Genomic DNA, 17068 nt, shown 5'->3' with positions numbered 1-17068 from the left:
AATTTTAAGAGATGCTAATCTAAAAAGCTTGCAGCTGATTTTTAATTTAAACTATTCACTGCCTTGTGTGCAGTTTTATAACTTTTTAGAATCACTTTCAAAAGCATCATAGAACTATAAATTGAAAGTGGAATAGTTAACAATATTTCAACGAGTAAAATTAGAAGAAGATAGAAAGAGCCAAACTAAAAACTAGCTTTCTATTTGTTCCGGATAAACAGCTTCAAGTGGTTTGCTCACGTCACCGAGACAAATATAAATATGGCGGTACCCTTAAGAGATCTCTAATTGTGTGGGCAAACACGAAGCGCCCATATTCTCAAATATCTTGTTAAAAACATGATTGGTCCATCTGCGGGTAGACTTCAGGCTAAAATACTTATTTCCTGCTACAAGTCAAGCTTCCCACAAAAGTCCCCTAGTAATGTAAGCTAACCTAATAGTTAGTAAATCTTCTCGAGATTAACAATAACCACCCTGAGGATTCGGTAGAGTTTCAAAACGGACTTCTTTTTTTTTTTTTTGTAACCATCTGTGCGCTAAGAAAACCTCTCTTACTTTGTTTAAAGAACTAAATCACCGGAAATCCCAACAGGAGAAAAAAGCTGCATCTATATTTGCAGGTTTAGAAGTTGGATGTGCAATCCCTAGGGAATATCTTACTTGCCCATCCACTATTCCCTACAGATCGGTTCGATTCAGACCAGATGTGAAGCTTTGATATAATCCAATACTTCTTGGCAAGCTCCAGGAAACCTTTCACATGGTATTAAAATAAACTAAACATGTGTCATATATTTGCAAATACTCGTACTGCTTAATCACCAGTTAATAAGAACAATACACGGTTATCTTATCTTAGTTCAAACATACAGACACACACCATGAACGTGTACGCAGGACTGATAAGAGCTTGTCTTGACTTGCAGCGGGGTGTTTTTTATCGTTATCTCCATTATCCACTGCCATACTTGATATTGTGAACAAAAATATCTTCTTACAAGACTCATGGGCCACCAGTAATGGATGATTATATCCAGGGCTGCCGCGAGTGGACGACAGATTGCAGCTCTAAGGATACACAGCATCCTCTTTCAGCATTCTAGCTTATTATTTACATTTTTTTGGCCAGTTCATTTTTTTTTTTGTTTTTTAAGTCGAACTAAAAATACGATTTTCTGTGATAACTTAAGTCCATAAATAAGATAAGACTTTGGAGAATCGTGCGGTAAATGGTACAGTACAACACAGATTAACTTAGGAAGCTTAAGCTTTTTTGGTAACCATACCTAAAATACCCGTTTGCATAAAGTTTCCTGAACTGAAAATGTATTTAGAATAAGTTATAGGCCTGCGGATGCATGTAGACGCAAACTTTCTAGGAAATCGTTCTAGAGAAAATCTTGAAAATCTATTCGTTGTAAATCGCCACTTTCAGTCAATTTGCTTAACTCCCTGTTTAATGTTATTTTGATCCCACAGTGAGATCCATCATGTACCTTGGTGGAACTGGCACATTAGACGGATCAGAAGTAGGAAAAAATGTAATGGTCAATGTAAAGTGTTGTTAGGCAGGGATATACCCAAAGATCCCCTAGGATAGCCAGTCCATTCCTACCAACGGAGTCATCAACCTGTTAACTCATTATTACTAAGCAGAAAATCAGCTGGAATCCTCAGTACATCCCCTTCCGGTGGTTCAAGAAAGTAAAAAAGAAAGTTCTTCGGGATAACCTTTATCAAAACAATCACTGATCAAACGCTAACAGTTCCTCAAATTGATTCATTCTCTACAACTTTGCACAAACAAAGATGGCTGACAGGTGAAAGAATATTTACAAAATATTGGTGAATACAAAATGGTGGACTTTAGATGGACCAAAAACAATAACATTGTAACATCATCCCTCGTTGCACAAAGATCGTTGCACCAGACAAGCATGTCGTCCTATACAAGAAGCGGAAGTGGGAGATCCGTGATGGTAGCAACAGTAGGAGAGATTAGCGCTACAAATTGATTGATTCCAAGTATACTGACAGACAACACGCGGCCAGTTCAGTTTGATTTGCAAACTGGGTCATAGTGCACTAGCGCGCGCACCCAACACGTACTGCGAGCACGTACGTCACACATCAGCTGATCGCGCTGCCTTCACGGCCTCCTAATGATGCAAAGCCGGCTGGGCTAATATTGCCAAAGCTGTAACACTCGCTTCAAAATATGACCAATAGAATTTCATTAAATTAATAAGAGAGAGAGAGACAGGATAATATTTTGCTCTCCCTCTAATCCAGGGGTCCCCAAACTTTTTACACAGGGGGCCAGTTCACTCTGTCCCTCAGACCGTTGGAGGGCCGGACTATAAAACAAACTATTTTAAAGTAAAAAAAACGGGAACAAATAGAATATTTCAAATAAAGAACAAGTAAATTTAAATCACCAAACTGCCCAGTATTTCTGTGTGGAACTATGGGCCTGCTTTTGGATAATGAGATGGTCCAATGTCCGGTTTAGTTATAGTGCTTTGCCTTTCTTCCCTACTTCTGCGTGAGTCCCGCGCGTCACCGGAAGTAGTACTGTACATGAGCGACGCAGAGGGCTTTGCGGCACCGCCACATATAGTGCTGCTCCTCTCACTGACCACCACCAAGTGAAAGAGATGCCCCTTCCGGAAGTGCGGCCCACGGGCCGTAGTTTGGGGGACCCCTGCTCTATAATCCTTGACTAAAAAGGTTTAGTGAACAGCATTCCCGCCAAATTTGATCTTTCGGCTCCTTTATTTTCCACCGGAAGTGAATGTTTCAAGATATCCTCAGCACTAGTAACAATTCAAATTTGATATTTCGTGTTATTATCACAGCAACATTAACATACACACTCATGTCTACAACTTTTATTTTTTAAAAATTTCACACTTCCGGTTTAGCCGATAATGAAATTCCAAGTTTACAGAAAATCGAAGAAAGCCGTTTTCCCAAGAAAATCTATTATAAATTAATGTTGCGTTTTATGTAATTAATTACTTGGTATATTATATGCATGTAATATGTATCGATCGTATAATCAATTCCCGGAAGTAAGAGGTATAAAATAATACAAACAGACCAACATCAAATTAACGTTACTTTAAGGGTCTGAAAAAGGATGTTTCCGCTGAAAGAGTTTTCCCGGAAAGCCAAAATTTCCACGACTGGAGGCAAGAAGACCAAAATAAATATTATTCGTCCATCACCATCAGTTGGACCAATCAAAGATTTATAGAAACATTATTCCATCCCTTATACCCCCACCCGAACGAATTAATTCTAAGAGAGAGAGAGAGAGATGAGGGTGAAAGAGAGGGAGAAACGTTCGCTTACTCACCGCACATGCGCAGACGCGATTCTCTTTTTTGTTTTGTTTGTTCTCCGTACCTCCCCCCTCCCGCCGCTCAACTTGCCGTATCATGCAAATTTAATCAGACCTAAATATTCATGACGTAGCTGAATTTGTTTTTTGTTCCCGCCACAGTTTGGGAGGGGGGAGAGTTAGGGCGTATGTATTTCTTTACTATATTTATCGCGGTTGACCTGATACAAAATAAATACCTAAAATGCGTGTAAAACTAGGGTAACACTGCACATACACTGGAAAATTTGGTCTCCTCCATTTATTCTGGCCAATAAATGTTAAAAACAATTTGGTAACTCACACGACTTCCTGTTACTACAATTTCACCGAAATGGACACTTTTAGGAAAGAAAAAATTTCAAAAAAATTGTGAACTTGTATTTCCGGTTCCTGGAGTTTTCTATATATATATAAAAAAAACTTTCATCCAACTCGTATAACCTGTGTACAAGATAGAGGACGTACATTACATTGAACTGGGGACTTTACAGGGAAAGGAAAGACCGATACGGGGTCATTTATCCCACTTTCGTAACGCACTAAGGCCGTCCATTCCCAAAGACGGAGTTTAAAGGGAAAGTTTGGGTTTTCGAACCATGAAAACAGTAACAAGAGCAAGTGGTGTTTGGGTTCGAACCATGAAAATATTAGTAAGAGCAAGTGGTGTGTGAGGTCGAACCTTGAGAACAGTAGTAATAGCAAGTGGTGTGTGGGTTCGAACCTTGAGAACAGTAGTAAGAGCAAGTGGTGTGTGGGTTCAAACCTTGAGAACAGTAGTAAGAGCAAGTAGTGTGTGGGTTCGAACCTTGAGAACAGTAGTAAGAGCAAGTGGTGTGTGGGTTCAAACCTTGAGAACAGTAGTAAGAGCAAGTGGTGTGTGGGTTCAAACCTTGAGAACAGTAGTAAGAGCAAGTGGTGTGTGGGTTCAAACCTTGAGAACAGTAGTAAGAGCAAGAGGTGTGTGGGTTCGAACCTTGAGAATAGTAGTAAGAGCAAGTGGTGTGTGGGTTAAAAGCAGATTATTTTTACGGACTAATTTTGAAGTACAACACTTCTATCTTTATGTTTCAGACGATAGTGCTAAAAGCTCAAGGCTTCGACCACCTACCCGAATTGTCCGGCTCGATCAAGGTCGAAAGATGTAACAAAGTATTGGTTACCAAAGGCGCCATCCTACGTATGAAAGGATTGCTCAAAGTAAATCTAGAAAATATAGGACACCTGGAAATCGAGGAAGAAGCGTTCAAGTGGGACACGACCAGAGTCCTAGAGACCTACACAAATCCTGGTGTCAACATCCGGATTGTGAACACTACTGTACCAATGATACCTAGTGAAGCGTTTCAGGGCCGTATAAATAGTATACAATTTGAGAATGTTTCCATAGCGAAGGTACGAGCTTTAGCCTTTTCTAATTTAGCCGGCATTGAGAAAATTGAATTTAAAAACTGTGATATAAAGAGTATTGAACCGCAAAGTTTCAAGAAGTTCATACTGGACGCGTTCATCATCAACGGCGGATATGTGGACATATTGCCAAGTTATTCGCTGATCGGGATCACCATCCAGAAGGGATTGAAATTCGAGAATGTCCATTTTGGATATATGCGAAGTAGTGCGTTTCGCATTGACGGACCAACAATCTTTAAAATACAAAATTGTATTATCGAGAATTTGGACAGTGAAGCGTTTCGTGTCAACACGCATGGACCGGTGTTCATAGAAGACAATATATTGCCACAAGTCTCGCATGGAGCGTTTGCTGGCATCACCCTAGACTCCACGTATCTGTCTTGGTCTGGCCGACAGGATCTAATCTTTGAGAATAACACGTTGAAACAGTTCGAGGACTATGCCCTGCTGTTTAATAATACTGGTCTTTCACCAAAATTGGATCGTATAGTCTTGGACAAACTATGTGCATGTGATGACATAAAACTGTGGACAGATCGACTAGTCAAATATACGGACGGCAGTCGTCCAATCGATCTAACCAGACTGATGTGGTGTACAAAGGATGATCGTAAAAATATCGACTCAGTAGTGCAAGATTTCCAGCGAAGACATTGCGCGCACAGTGCGGCCCGAGTTTATTGGATTGTCTCCGTTTTGATAGTCACCTTGATTGTGCTGATCGGATTGTGCAGTCTTGGGTTCTATCTGTTTAGAAGACACGCGCGACGATACATGAACGTACCGACTAACGACAACGCACAGAATCGTCTGTCCGTACATTCCACCCATAGTAATCACGTTATCATTATACCTGAAGGAAAAACATATCGTGAAACGGAACTACACGTGATCGAAGAAAGAGTCGAACCAATCAAAGAGTATGTCCCACCACAAGCGGTCACCCAACCAATTTAACTTGGGAAAAATCTAGCGCCATTTTTTATGTTCACTTTTAAAGACGCCCTTTCATTGGTGAAAATCAGGTTTCTCTTAATCCAGGTTTGAACCAACAGATTTCCTTAAAATCCCGAATGTTCCAAGTCATAATCAAATATTGCTAACAACTGTAGCTTTGTACGGTAAGCACAATTAGTGTCCAAGTTTGAAGGAAGTTCTCTGAAAATCGACTACGTAAAGTGGCACTTCCGCAAGGAGTCATGCTTCTTTTATCAGCATTTTTTCCTTTTTTTAATGGCTGAACAAGGCTAATATTGAGAGGGTCAACTATCCTAGTGCAATGCTGAAGAAAATTGAGGAAATCAAGTGACTTTTAAAGTTGCATCAACAGAAGTTGGCTACCCTGAGCCTTTTCTTACTGCACTTCCGGTCTCCAGTCAGTTACAGTTCACAATTCACTATTACTGTCAATTAAGGGATAAAATACTGCCACAATTTTAGGGTTCATTTTAAAATTCAATAACAAGTCTTTTCCTTGAAAAGCTAATCGCTCACATAAAAGTCCAAGGCTGTAAAAAAAAAATTAGCATTTGAAATTAGGGTCATCACTAAATTACCATTTCATTTTATTTTACGGGGTTTTATTACATATTTAATAACTCTAAAAGAAATTCAAATATGATGTTAAAAAAAAAAAAAAACCTAAACATTCCGTGTTTGAAGAAAATTCATCACCTACAAGAACTAATAGTAAGAGAAAAATCGTGTATAAGTAATCCCACCAACACAGCATTTCAAAGAAAATAATTTTCTTTTGCCCTCAACTTTATCAACGCAAAAGTATCACTATCTCAAAACAGGCTGATAAGATACGAGGTTTTTCAAGATATGGCCAATGTAACAAATTCGCTAAATTTATTTTCTACTTAGTAATCGCTAAAAAAATTAAAATTAAATAAAAATATTTCCTCCAATCAAAAACCAGAAAGCAAACAAATTAAATAAAAAACAAAAACTAATATAGTATTTGAAAAACTGTAAACCAAGCATAAAATAATTGAACAAAATTAATTTTGAAATTCAATAGTCATTAAGTTATAAAAAAGATTTAAAAAAAAACTCTTAAGATAAAACTGTATTCACTTTTGAGTACGCAAAAGTGTTTAAAATATACAGAGAAAAATTTGCATCACTAGCGCTGAAAAAGTGATTTCTTAAATTTTTTTGCATCACTAGCGCTGAAAAAGTGATTTTTTAAAGAAATTCTCATCACTAGCGCTGAAAGTGATTTCTTTTATCATTACTCACACGTAATTTTTTTTTTTCTTTTCTTTTTTTTGTATGGTCAATAAAAAGAAAAAAAGGTGCTGAAAAATAAATAAGTAAAAAATGTAAAACAACATGATAATCGATTTTATACACTAAATCAATAAGGGAGCAGATTTTTTTTCGATTCTGCATTAACTGATCAACCAATTCCTCTGCATGCCCGTAGGATTTTAAAAAAAATAAAAAATATTTTAGGGAAAGTGAGTGTATACAGAGAAAAATGTAAAGGGCCTAAATGTGAATTATTAATAAAGACTAGACAAAAAAAAAAAGGGATGGAAAACACTAGTAAACAAAATCAACAAAATGAATCGATCTCATAATATATCGAATAAAATTTAGGCACAAAAAAAAGATGGATTTTTTTTTATATAGTTTTTTTTTTTTTTTAATAAACTCTGTGCCTTCTTTATAGTCACATTGAGCTTAGGTGATATAAAATTGTGTACATAAGATAACTGTAGTGAGAGTGTAGATAAAAAATATATAATAATTGTCGTCAGTCAAAAAAAAAAAGCGCACTCTAGTATATGACAGGTTATTACGGTTATTCTAATCAAACTGTTACTGTATACAATGTTTTTGAAATAATAATTTTGCATTTAATTCTGAAAAAATATAATGTCAACATCAAAAAAAGATGATTTAAATTAACAAATAATTATAGAGCGAAGTTTTTTTTTTTTTTTAAAAAAATGTTGTCTTTTAATAACTTTGGTAAAAAATAATAATAATGTTTAATAAAATGTAATAATTGCACACGGTATGAGTGACAAAAAATGAGCCGTGGATGTATTACAACTCTTTGTATCATGCATTTTGAATTTCTGCTTATTTCTAATAATTTGGGCGCAGCTGAGAGCCTGACAAAAAATCTAGTGTCCTCCACCAATTCAGAATAAGTCTGAATTTCTGTTAAAACTTAAAGCCAGTTTCAAACGAGCATGGTTGCCTGGTTTTTATAACACGGATCAAGCCTTATTTCCGTTTCCGTTCCCCGCTTAAATAAAGTTTTCTTAAAAATAAATAAATAAAGACCAAAGAAAAACAGATCTACATCTATGATTTAATGCAAATTAAAAATCATTGGAACTGTTTAAAACTTTGGTAAAAGTGACACTTTTCGGTTTTGGCTAATTAGTTGTTGGCTCCCCATTATGGCGTCTAAATCAAACGTTCTGCGATTTGCTCGAACTAATGGGACGTCAAAACATGAATTTTCCCGATAAAACGCAATCTAGAATAACACCTGCACGAGATTACACGAGCTAAGAGGCAGTAAATAATACTTGAACTAAAATAATTATTATTATTTTTTTTTTTTCATATTAACCTCAAGATTTGTTTGCATTTCGTCATCTGCAATCCCAGTTAAAAAAAAAAAAAAGCTTTATCTGACGTATAAATTTTACAGTTTACTGCGCATGCGTGGTACAACCGGCCCATTAGACATAGGCCAGCTTATCATTCCGGGTTTTTTTTCCCGCATAATGTCGGGTGCGTTTGAACAGTTAAAAGAAAAGGAAATCGTCAACGCTTAAGCAAGTAAATTGCAAGAATGCTCGTGAAAGATCGGCACCAGCAACAAACTAACATCATCCACTGACGCGCAAGCTTTTGATGACAAGAATTGATGTCTGATAGTGACGTAGAGGCCCATATGTGCGGATAAGAGTATGTTAATCCTTACCGGTGTTCATTACAAAAAAAATATATCACATCTGATTAAATGATAATTTTGTCTTACCCCCAAACCTAAAAATGATGGTATTAGCACTGAAGTTTTGTTGGCAACATTGTAGTAAAAATGACTTGTTTAAGAATTTTGTTAACCTTTTCATTATTATAAGTGTAAATGTACATTGACCACTTCCTAATTGATTGCCACCGAAATACCTAGGTATGGCTGTAAGAATTAGTCAATAAGAAATGAGTGAGGTTGTAATTTAATTTTAGAGTAAAAAAAACAAAAAAAATGTAATTTTTATTGTAATTTTATCCCTGTAAATAAAATTGTACAATGTGTAAACATGTAAATAGTGTGAGTGAGAATTGAATTAAATGTTAACTGAATGGTCATAAACAATAGAGTGGGACCATGTGATTGAATTTTTGTAATTAAAACAAATGGAAAAGTTAAAAGAATTAAATCAGCTGATCTCCACTACAAAGAATTTTAAGACGAACCAAAAGATGGCTGCAATTGAGTCATGGCATAGGTTATGTTCCGTGTTCTATCATTAACCACAATAATCTGTTCGTGTGAATAAAAATTGAAACTTCGAGTCTGTAAAAAATGTAAAAAAAAAATCATTCAGTGTAATAGTAGCTCAATATGTAAAAAATCAATGTAATATTTCTAAACAATTATTTCTTGTGTTTTCAATTTTTGTTCTCATAAAAGCAAAAATTTGTTCATTCAAGACAAGAAAGCCTCCTAAGACTGCTGTTTCTGAGCCAAATTAAGGTAAAAGTAATAGAATAGTTAATAAACAATACTAGAATAGAAAAACTAAAAAAAAAAGCAATGCAAGTCATGGGTTCGTCTTAATTTGTAAATAACATGACTGGTATAAAAACAGCTGATTTGAAGAAAAAGTTAAAATGTATAATTTTAAAAATTTTATATTATAAATATTCAAGTATACGTTTCGCCATAAATAAATAATTACTATAGAAAAATGTTGATGTTATGGCGAATGAAGTGTAGACAAAAAATTGGTTTAACGTACGTAATTAAATAAATGTTTAAATTTTATAGAAGAGAAAGAGAGTCTGTAACCCATTTTTCTCGTTTTTAAACAATGGCTAGTCAAATAAAGAAACAAGGTATTCAAATTAATTGTAAATATTGATTAATATGGTTTTACCACTGATCTGTACAACCTTGGATTAAAACATTCTTCTTGATTTCTATTTATATTCTACCTCATTTTTCACAGCACTTTTATTTTAAAAATACTTATCGAATTCAAATTGTAAATTGTATACCAATTTAGTTTTTTTAAAAAAAACTGTATTTAAAAAAATAAAAGATACCAATGTGGTTTATTATTTTTTAAACCTCATTTTTCCAGATTTTCACAAGAAGGGCGAATAAGCAGCGGAAAAGATTGGATAATGAGGTAATTTAGTTGGTAATAAAGTTGTCAGAGTAGAAAATTATTTAAGGCTAAATTTGAAGGAACCATTTATGTAAAAGTTTAAGTTTAAAGCTGTAGGTATTTTAATAAAATATCTCATAAAAGCCATAATATTACGTCTTTCTATGAATATTTCTACGCTATGGAAAAATTATATTTTAAGGTACAAAAAGCTGGTTGTTCATGGAGAGTGTTTGTTCAAAGTTCGTAGAGTAACAACAAGTACTCAAAATATTTACAAAATAAGCTCTTAGATTTGATTGAATAAAGCATATTCAATGCTACCTAAATGTTCTATTGCGTAATTGTGAGTTAAAGTTTTCTTCTGCGTACAGTAACCCGAATTGGAATAATGCATTAAGCACGGCAATTATTCTAGTAGTACGACAAATTAACAGGTATTTAGATACACCCTTTCGCTACGAAGACATAATATACTCTATCAACATCTATGTGCTTAAATCTATAGCAGAGCTAGCAATGAAATATGAGTGTATTTAAAAGTTATAGCCGATTAGAATGAATGGAAGAAAATGATTACCTGATTTTAATTTAGGTTAAGCAATAAGGATGGCAAGAGCACAGAGACTGATCCATCCATTATTTGTAAGGTTTATGTAAATAGTTGTATATAGTAGAGAGATGAATGTGTGAAGCGAATGTATAAGAATGGAGAGAGTGATATTCTAGTGATAAGCACCTAGACGATGCTGGCCGTATGGCGAAAGCCATTGCCAAAAAGAAAAAAATAAATTCGTCCGGGATACCAGCAGACAACAGCACCTGTCAACATGAGAGGTAAAGTAGAAAAAGTTCTGATCCACAAACGAACATCTCCTCATCTATTCTGAAGAAAGGAAACAAATTTGGAACCGAAATTCGGCACAAAGACCTACTCGGCATTTCCACATTGTTCTTCGGGCGAGAATGTGAAAGCTGCTTTCAGGAATATCTGATAACTTCCTAAGACATTCTCCAGAATAAGATGGAAAAAAAATGTTACTTTATTTACAGAATCTGGCTTCCATAACAGATGATATTAGGAGAAGTGCAACAAAATAATGTGGTTAGATCGCGTCAAACATTTAAAGGGTATGCTAATCCGTAACTAGCTGGACATAAGTGCGACATAACCGTCGTCTAAAAAGAGTATTTCAAACATAGCGTCACTACAGTAAACAATCATTTGTTTCAAGTCTAATGGTCAAGAGCGTGGCTTTGTGAGTGGGAGATCAGCAGTTCGAATCCTGGCGTATGACAACTTTTTATTTGTTAAAAAAAAAAGGTTTATAGTATAGTATGAGCTTCCGTCCCCGACCACGACACCTAATTTGGTAGTTTGACGTTAAGCCCTGCCTGAAAGTAATTAAACGATTACTTTTATAAGCTATAAATAAATTTTATTAAGCCCCCCTCCTTTAAAAGGAAAAAAATAAAAGATAATAAAAAAAGTAATTGTTCATTTTATTACAATGAATGAGAAGGTGAGTTGTTTTATGTAATGATTTAGTCAGCCCTGACAGAATTAGATCATTTTATCTGTAAATCATTCGGTATCACAGCTTGTATTAATCACTTTGCAGGTACTCCGGGACAGATTACATTTTTATCTAATGATTGCACCCAAAAAAATCATCAAATAAGAATATGAAAATCATATGAATAAAAAAATAAACTGTTTTGCCCAAAAATAGTTTTAGAATTGTATTCATTTTCAATGATTACTCTGTTTCTATAAGAAAATTCTTGAAATCTTGATAGATTTCCGATTTTTCGCCGGAAATAGCTTTTTTGAGGATTCAAAAAATCACTGGAAGCTAAGATTTTATGTTTTTTGATTGATCTCATCAGAAGATCTAACTGTAACTTAGCAATCAAACAATATCAACAAGGGAAATAACTAATTTTTACAGATTGGATTTTTTTTTTTTCGGAGAAAATGGCTCCAATGGTTTTCTTTAAACAATACATCCGAAAATTGAAACTGATCGTGGTCTGAAGAAAATCAGGCAAAGACATCGATCATTTCTGAATTCTGTCAGGGCTGGACAGGAAAAGAGTAGGATTTTTCCTTTAAAAAGTATCATTTCAATAGAATGTCCGGTTTTCCTATTCTATATATATATTATAAATGTGCAGAGCTAAAATTCGGAGTTTGAAGAAAATGGAAAATTTCATTTGTCACAGTTTTCTAGGAATTTTGTTTTTTTTCCAGGGCATTTCTGAAGGATCTAGGTTCTCTCTAAAGGGTCATTTTACTGAGTAGTGTACAGTTTTAAAAATCTGAGTGATGTTATTTATTTCTATTACGCGCTTTTAGTTGCCTAGATTCAAATCTTCTAATTACAATATACTCGATTTCAAAACCAGATTCTAAATAATAAACAAGGAAGGGATTAGCTATGCGGTTAGCGTACTGGACTCCCACGCGGAGGTCCCGGGTTCGAATCCAGCTTCTGACCCTTAGATTTTCTCTTCCTAGGAGCTTCTTACAGACCACACTGCCCAGTGATGGACAGTGTGGTCTGTAACGAGAGAACACTGTCCGGAGGCCGGCAGTGCACTGAAAAAAGCTCCGGGCGCCAATAACCTAAGATGATAGAAAAAAATATGCAAAATAAAATTACACAATTAGAATTATTATGCAATATGCAAAACATGTAGACAAGGAAATAAATAAAAGCTGAGTACGTAAAGGTCATCAACGTAAGTGCGTTTGAATGCACGTTGGCGTCCAAAAGTAAACCTTCACTAATTAGGAATTAAAAATTACCCAGTACTTTGGGTAGGCAATATATTTCTCCGTCATACTCTAAAGATTAACTCTCGACAATGACATGATATTATTTCGTTCAAAAAGATATTTGCAAAAATAATAACTTTGTGGGTAAAACCTCGTATTTTGGTTCATGGTAGGAACATCTACTTTTCTTCAGATGAAGAAGGCATTGTTTATAAGAAGCAGCTGAAAAAAAAAAAAACACTAAATAAAAACCTAATAAAGAACGGATCTACCTGTACGGAAGTACACCATCCAAAGCCTGGTTGATCGTGAGCGGATTTGCCAACGCGAAACCTTTGCCAAGAAGGGACGAATGTTTTGAGTAGACTTGCTGTGCTAGTTCTTCCACAATTTCCATATCTTCTTCTAGTTCATCCGCTGAAAATATAAACTTATTTCCAATTTTTTTTCTACCATTATAAAAAAAAAAAAACTTCTTATAAAAGCATTCTTGAATAACATTTCTTACCCGAAGAAGGTGGAAGCACTAGATCCTTTTTAATAAGTGATGCTGAACACATCCCTCCGAGAAATGCTAATTCAGTTTCCAACAATTTAAGACCATCATAGGTTTCATTATTCCATTCATAGCCGGTCACCAAACATTTAAAACCATAGAAATTGGCTTTATCATCTTTCACATAGTCAGAAGCAGTTTCCAATGAAAATACAACTTCATTTCCTGGAAATATAATTATTATTTTTAAAAGAAAATTAAAAACAGTGAAAAAAACAAATTACGAGGGTCGTTTGGAAAGTCCGTGCAAAAATAAAAACCACTTAATTTTTTGGGGTAAACTTTTTTTATTTTTCAACATAGTCTCCTTTTAGGCTTATACACTTCGTCCAAGTCTGAAAAATAGCCATTCGTTTCTGCAATCACCTCCTCGTTTGAATAAAATCTTTTTCCCGCCAGCCATTTCTTCATATTGGGGAACAAATAGTAGTCCGAGGGAGCCAAGTCTGGAGAATAGGGGGGGGATGTGAAACGAGTTGGAACCCTATTTCCATTAATTTTGCGACCACAACTGCTGAGGTGTGAGCTGCAACTGTTGTCGTGATGGAAAAGGACTTTTTTGTGGGCCAATCGTGGGCGTTTTTCTTGCAGCTCGGTTTTCAAACGGTCCAATAACGATGAATAATATGCACCTGTAATAGTTTTACCCTTTTCCAGATAGTCGATGAGGATTATTCCTTGCGAATCCCAAAAGACAGTCGCCATAATCTTTCCGGCCGAAGGAACGGTATTCGCCTTTTTTTGGCGCAGATTCCCCCTTGGTAACCCATTGTTTAGATTGTTCTTTGGTCTCAGGAGTGTAGTGATGTATCCATGTTTCATCCACAGTGACGAAACGACTCTTAAAGTCCTGCGAATTCTTCTGGAACAGCTGCAAACCGTCCTTGCAACACTTCACACGATTTCGGTTTTTGGTCAAGCGTGAGCAATCGCGGCACACCCATCTTGCGGATAGCTTTGTCATGTACAAATGTTGATGCAAAATATTATGTACCCGTTCATTCGAGATGCCCACAGCACTAGCAATCTCACGCACCTTCACTCTTCTGTCATCCATCACCATATCATGGATTTTATCAATGATTTCTGGAGTAGTAACCTCAACAGGGCGTCCAGAACGTTCAGCGTCACTTGTGCCCATATGGCCACTCCAAAAATTTTGAAACCACTTATAAACTGTTCTAATCGAAGGTGCAGAGTCACCATAATGTTTATCAAGCTTCTCTTTAGTCTCCTGAGGCGTTTTGCCTTTCATAAAGTAGTGTTTAATCAACACACGAAATTCTTTTTCGTTCATTTTTTGAAAATCACTCGACTTCCTCGATTCAAACGAATGCCAAACACAAAGAAATAGACCGATCTGGCTGAAACTTGGTGTGTGTTCTTCCAAGAGATGCTACTAACTAAAAATAACCTCCATACGCGCCAGTAGTGCTATCTCACTGACTTTGCACGGACTTTTCAAACGACCCTCGTAATTTGTTTTTTTAAAAAATAGAACATGGTGACGATGGCTCCATTCTGATTTGTTAGCTAAGGAGTTTTCTATTTCAGCGAACTAGATATTTAGGACGAAAGGTTGGCACATGCTTGGCCTGAACGAATTATGAGGAAACTCTTGGATTAGATTCTTGTAGGGCTTGGAAGGCGATCTTAAGGCCTTCGCCACGGCGACCCATATGGGATCTATTGTGGCTCCCACCACTCTAGAGCTTCATTTAAACAGATAGGAAAACCTCTTTGAAACTGTTTCGCAGAATAATTCTACACCTTTTTAAGCCAGCTCTGCCAAAGCATAAGTACTCGTATGTTAGGAAATTGCAGGAACGTTGGATAAAAAATTATTAGGTCTAACTAGACTACAATAATTACTAAGTAAGTAACGCATTGGCGTTCCAAAGTCTGTAGTGTAGGATCTCTTTGCAGACGACTGCAGGCAGGGGTACACACGAGTCGCACAAGTCAATCAAAAGATGTGAAGCTGTTAAGAAATTAAGGAATTTTCTTTTCCTGAAAAGAAAAACTTGTATACCTTCTAGCATTTCCCAAGGAGGCCCTCTCAGTCTTCTAACTGACAAGAACAGGTTATGTGTTATAATAGATCAAAACATAGCTATGGTTTATGCTAATTAGGTAAAGGCTCTTAGCTTCTGTCTACTATACCATTAAATATTGGTATACTATTGGCTACTGGTTAAGATTAAGATTCTAATAGGGCGGCCTTTAAGGCCTACGCCACTGCGACCCCTTTGGATTTGTTGTGGCTCCCCGCACTTTAAAGCTCACTCTCCAGACCTGTCAGTTTGATCAGACTCTTAATTCTGGAAAGCGAATCTTGGGTAAAGCTCACCAGGCCTTGGTTTTTCCTCCCCGAAAAGTAACATCCTTAGCCCAGACAAGCCCCTTACACTGACACAACACGTGCAGTGCTGTTTCCTCCTCTTCCTCCAGACAGAACCTACAAAAGGCTGCCTCATCTGCCAGGCCCATGCGATGCATGTGTTTTCTGAGCCTGCAGTGGCCGGTTAATAAGCCTACAATCATCCTTATAGCCCCACGCCGCCTTGACGGATTAAATCTGCAGTTAGCTTTGGCGAATAGTCCTTGATGAACTCCTTCGCCTGTCTCTGCCCTGTGGTGGCATTGGCTACTTGTACAGATATTATTGCTCTAGTCCAACATAAAATTAACGAAAAGTTTTACGTTCTAAATATAGTTAAGAACGAAAACAACAATGAAGGTCTTTGGTATTAATTTGTATTTGATATTTTCCATACCACAAAAATAATAATATTAAAATACCGGGCAAAACAACAGCCGACTGTGGCCACTGGGCTGGATTATTGCTGAATTTATGCAAGACTGGCCAATATGGAAAAGATATTGGTTCATCGTTTAAGGTGGTCACACAAGCAGCAGCAGCTCCTTTATCTTCAGCACGCGCTGTTATTCCACCAGCTGCACCCAAGTAATCATCACCAACCATTGCAGACGGCCTGGTTCCAGGTATGTACAACTGTAGTGAGTCTTCCGCTTGGGCTGTTCCACATTCAGCGGTGAATTCTATGGCCATCCATTGTACTTGATCAGGGAATACGACTCTGGTGGAATAAAGCAGAAAAATATGGGGTGAGTCATATGAGTTCTTTAACTACAATTAATTATTTCTTTTTCTGATTTTATAATTTACGCGTAATAATGGCTACTACATTTAATACGTAATTAGCATTTTCGTTCAACCGATTTTTTTTTTAAATTTGGAATTCCAATTAGATATTGAATTCCTAATTGTATTTTAGACAAAATACATTATGCGCCAAACGGGACCCACTAATATGTTCTCGGCGGCCCACCACTACTTAGGGCCAAAGACTCTATCAAAGAACTATAGTAAATTGTTTAGATTAAAACTGTCCGGTAGGACAGTTGTATAAGGGTTGACCATCAAAAACTGCACGAAAAACACCCAACTTTGACAATTTTTTTCTCTTTTTCTATAAAAGATAAAATTCCCAAATTTTCTTTAAATCTTACTCCAAACCCTCCTTTATAAC

At 36.2% G+C, this 17068-nt stretch overlaps 2 protein-coding genes across 6 annotated transcripts in view; one reads left to right on the top strand and one right to left on the bottom strand.

Moving 5' to 3' along the window:
* Nucleotides 1-7937, top strand: part of LOC141450155 (uncharacterized) — a 35444-nt gene extending 27507 nt beyond the window's left edge. For both annotated transcript variants that reach the window (XM_074120296.1, XM_074120295.1), the window contains one exon: nt 4463-7937. In XM_074120296.1, the coding sequence (XP_073976397.1) occupies nt 4463-5761 (1299 nt within the window). In that variant the 3' untranslated portion in view covers nt 5762-7937. The remainder of the gene's footprint in view (nt 1-4462) is intronic.
* Nucleotides 1-17068, bottom strand: part of hiw (MYC binding protein highwire) — a 305440-nt gene that overhangs the window by 250782 nt on the left and 37590 nt on the right. For all 4 annotated transcript variants that reach the window (XM_074120283.1, XM_074120285.1, XM_074120284.1 and 1 more), the window contains exons 35-37: nt 16317-16615; nt 13467-13679; nt 13231-13375 (exon numbers count right to left, since the gene is read on the bottom strand). In XM_074120283.1, coding sequence (XP_073976384.1) covers nt 13231-13375; nt 13467-13679; nt 16317-16615 — 657 coding nt within the window. The remainder of the gene's footprint in view (nt 1-13230; nt 13376-13466; nt 13680-16316; nt 16616-17068) is intronic.

The sequence above is a fragment of the Rhodnius prolixus genome, unplaced genomic scaffold (assembly GCF_049639745.1).
Source record: "Rhodnius prolixus isolate KJV_2025 unplaced genomic scaffold, Rpr scaffold_2, whole genome shotgun sequence".
NCBI classification, from domain to species: Eukaryota; Metazoa; Arthropoda; class Insecta; order Hemiptera; family Reduviidae; genus Rhodnius; species Rhodnius prolixus.
The sequence above is the reverse complement of the archived record's forward strand: the minus strand, read 5'-3'. Positions and strand labels throughout refer to the sequence as shown.